The sequence below is a fragment of the Nuphar pumila genome, chromosome 2, assembly GCF_984573655.1.
Source record: "Nuphar pumila chromosome 2, dmNupPumi1.hap1.1, whole genome shotgun sequence".
Lineage (NCBI taxonomy): Eukaryota > Viridiplantae > Streptophyta > Magnoliopsida > Nymphaeales > Nymphaeaceae > Nuphar > Nuphar pumila.
In genome coordinates, this window is record NC_143250.1 from 88,406,496 (window position 1) to 88,407,896 (window position 1,401).

General features: G+C 38.5%; 1 protein-coding gene across 1 annotated transcript; it reads right to left on the bottom strand.

Annotated features, from left to right (window-relative positions):
* Positions 1 to 308: 308 nt before the first annotated feature.
* On the bottom strand, positions 309 to 1,173 carry LOC149845991 (phospholipase A2 homolog 3-like). Its single transcript, XM_089990068.1, has 2 exons — positions 1,032 to 1,173; positions 309 to 590 (listed from the first exon to the last, which is right to left on the bottom strand). The coding sequence occupies exons 1-2, from the start codon at positions 1,171 to 1,173 to the stop codon at positions 418 to 420; spliced, it is 315 nt and encodes a 104-aa protein (XP_089846194.1). The 3' UTR covers positions 309 to 417.
* Positions 1,174 to 1,401: the final 228 nt, after the last annotated feature.

Consider the following 1,401-nt stretch of genomic DNA (forward strand, 5'->3'; position numbering starts at 1 on the left):
ACCAGATGCAGTGGAGGCAAATTTCAATGATTCATCTGGCCCCAAGATAATGTCATTCAACTCCCGACTATTCTCGGGTCACAATCATAAAATGATAAAAATTAGCCTTCTACCAATGGTCCTTTATATATATATATATATATATATATATATATATATATATATATATATATATATATATATATATATATATATATATATAAAGGTTTATACGACTAAGATACCAAGGCATGTGAACACGGGCAACTTTATTTCCTTTCACTTTAACACATTTTTAAAATCCAGACTAGGCTTTAAAAGTAAGACTCTTGCCTTTTGGCATTAGAAATGGGAGTTAAACAAGCTTAATCTGACTCAGTTGCCGAATAATATGAGCTCATACAGTTGATACACTTCTTTAATCATCTGTCTGTAACATTAGGGATGATGTACTATGCCTCCTGCAATCAATGCCGCTTCAATGACTGCAGAGATAAGATCAGCAACCTCTGTTATCAGACACGTATTCCCCTTGAACGTTTCTCCTCCGGACTCGCGAACCCTCGCGGCACATTGCAGTAAGGCCTCATTGCACTCCAGATCAAGGTAATCTGTGCAACCATGGCGACAATAGGAAAAGTATATATTCATATAAAAGAAAGAAGAAACCATTTGATAATGGACAACAGAACAGCAACTAGCTAGTGATGCTATATATAGCGGTTGAAAAGCTATTAATATAGTGCCAAAAGTTGGCCGAAAGGAGCCTCGGAACAACATAAAGTTTTGACACAAAAAGTAAGGGTATGGTTAGCATCTCATGATAACTTGACCAAGTTCCTGAACTCCTGCTGAAACTTCAACTTTCATGACCAAGTTCATTACTTTCCCCCCCAAAAAAAGACCAAGTTCATGACCACCGTATTTTCCACTTTATAGAAGCATCAGAGTTCGTGAACTTGGTCAAGATTCAACATGATGCCATCGTGTGCCTTACGCAACTACTAGATATTCAAACTAAAAAAGTGCTATGCTCCAACGCATTGACATACTGTGTTTTGCCTGAACGCAAGCATCATGCTTTTGGCAACAGGCGTCTAGGCGATCACATGGGGGCTCTCCAGGGCAGCCAGTGTACATAATCCCGCAGTACTTTCCATACCTCAAGAATGGTGGCACTGTGAAAACCACCATTATTATGCAGGAAAACATATATAACAAAAGTCCTTCCAAGGGAAAAAGGAAAGGAAGCAAGAGAAGAGGAAAAAATAAAAAGCCAACAAAAATACCAGAGCAGAAGTCCGACTGGCATGTCCTGCTACACTCTGTGTGCTGGAGAACATGAAGGAAGAAAAGAAGAAGAGGATCAAAAGTGAAGTTTGAATACCAAAGACTCATTTTTACAGGACCATACTTAACAAA

Coding starts and splice junctions, on each gene's coding strand:
- LOC149845991 (XM_089990068.1), bottom strand. CDS start 1,173: ATGGTGGTTTTCACAGTGCCACCATTCTTGAGGTATGGAAAGTACTGC. Junction 591..1,031: donor TTGCGTTCAGGCAAAACACA/GTATGTCAATGC, acceptor ATGGTTGCACAG/ATTACCTTGATCTGGAGTGC.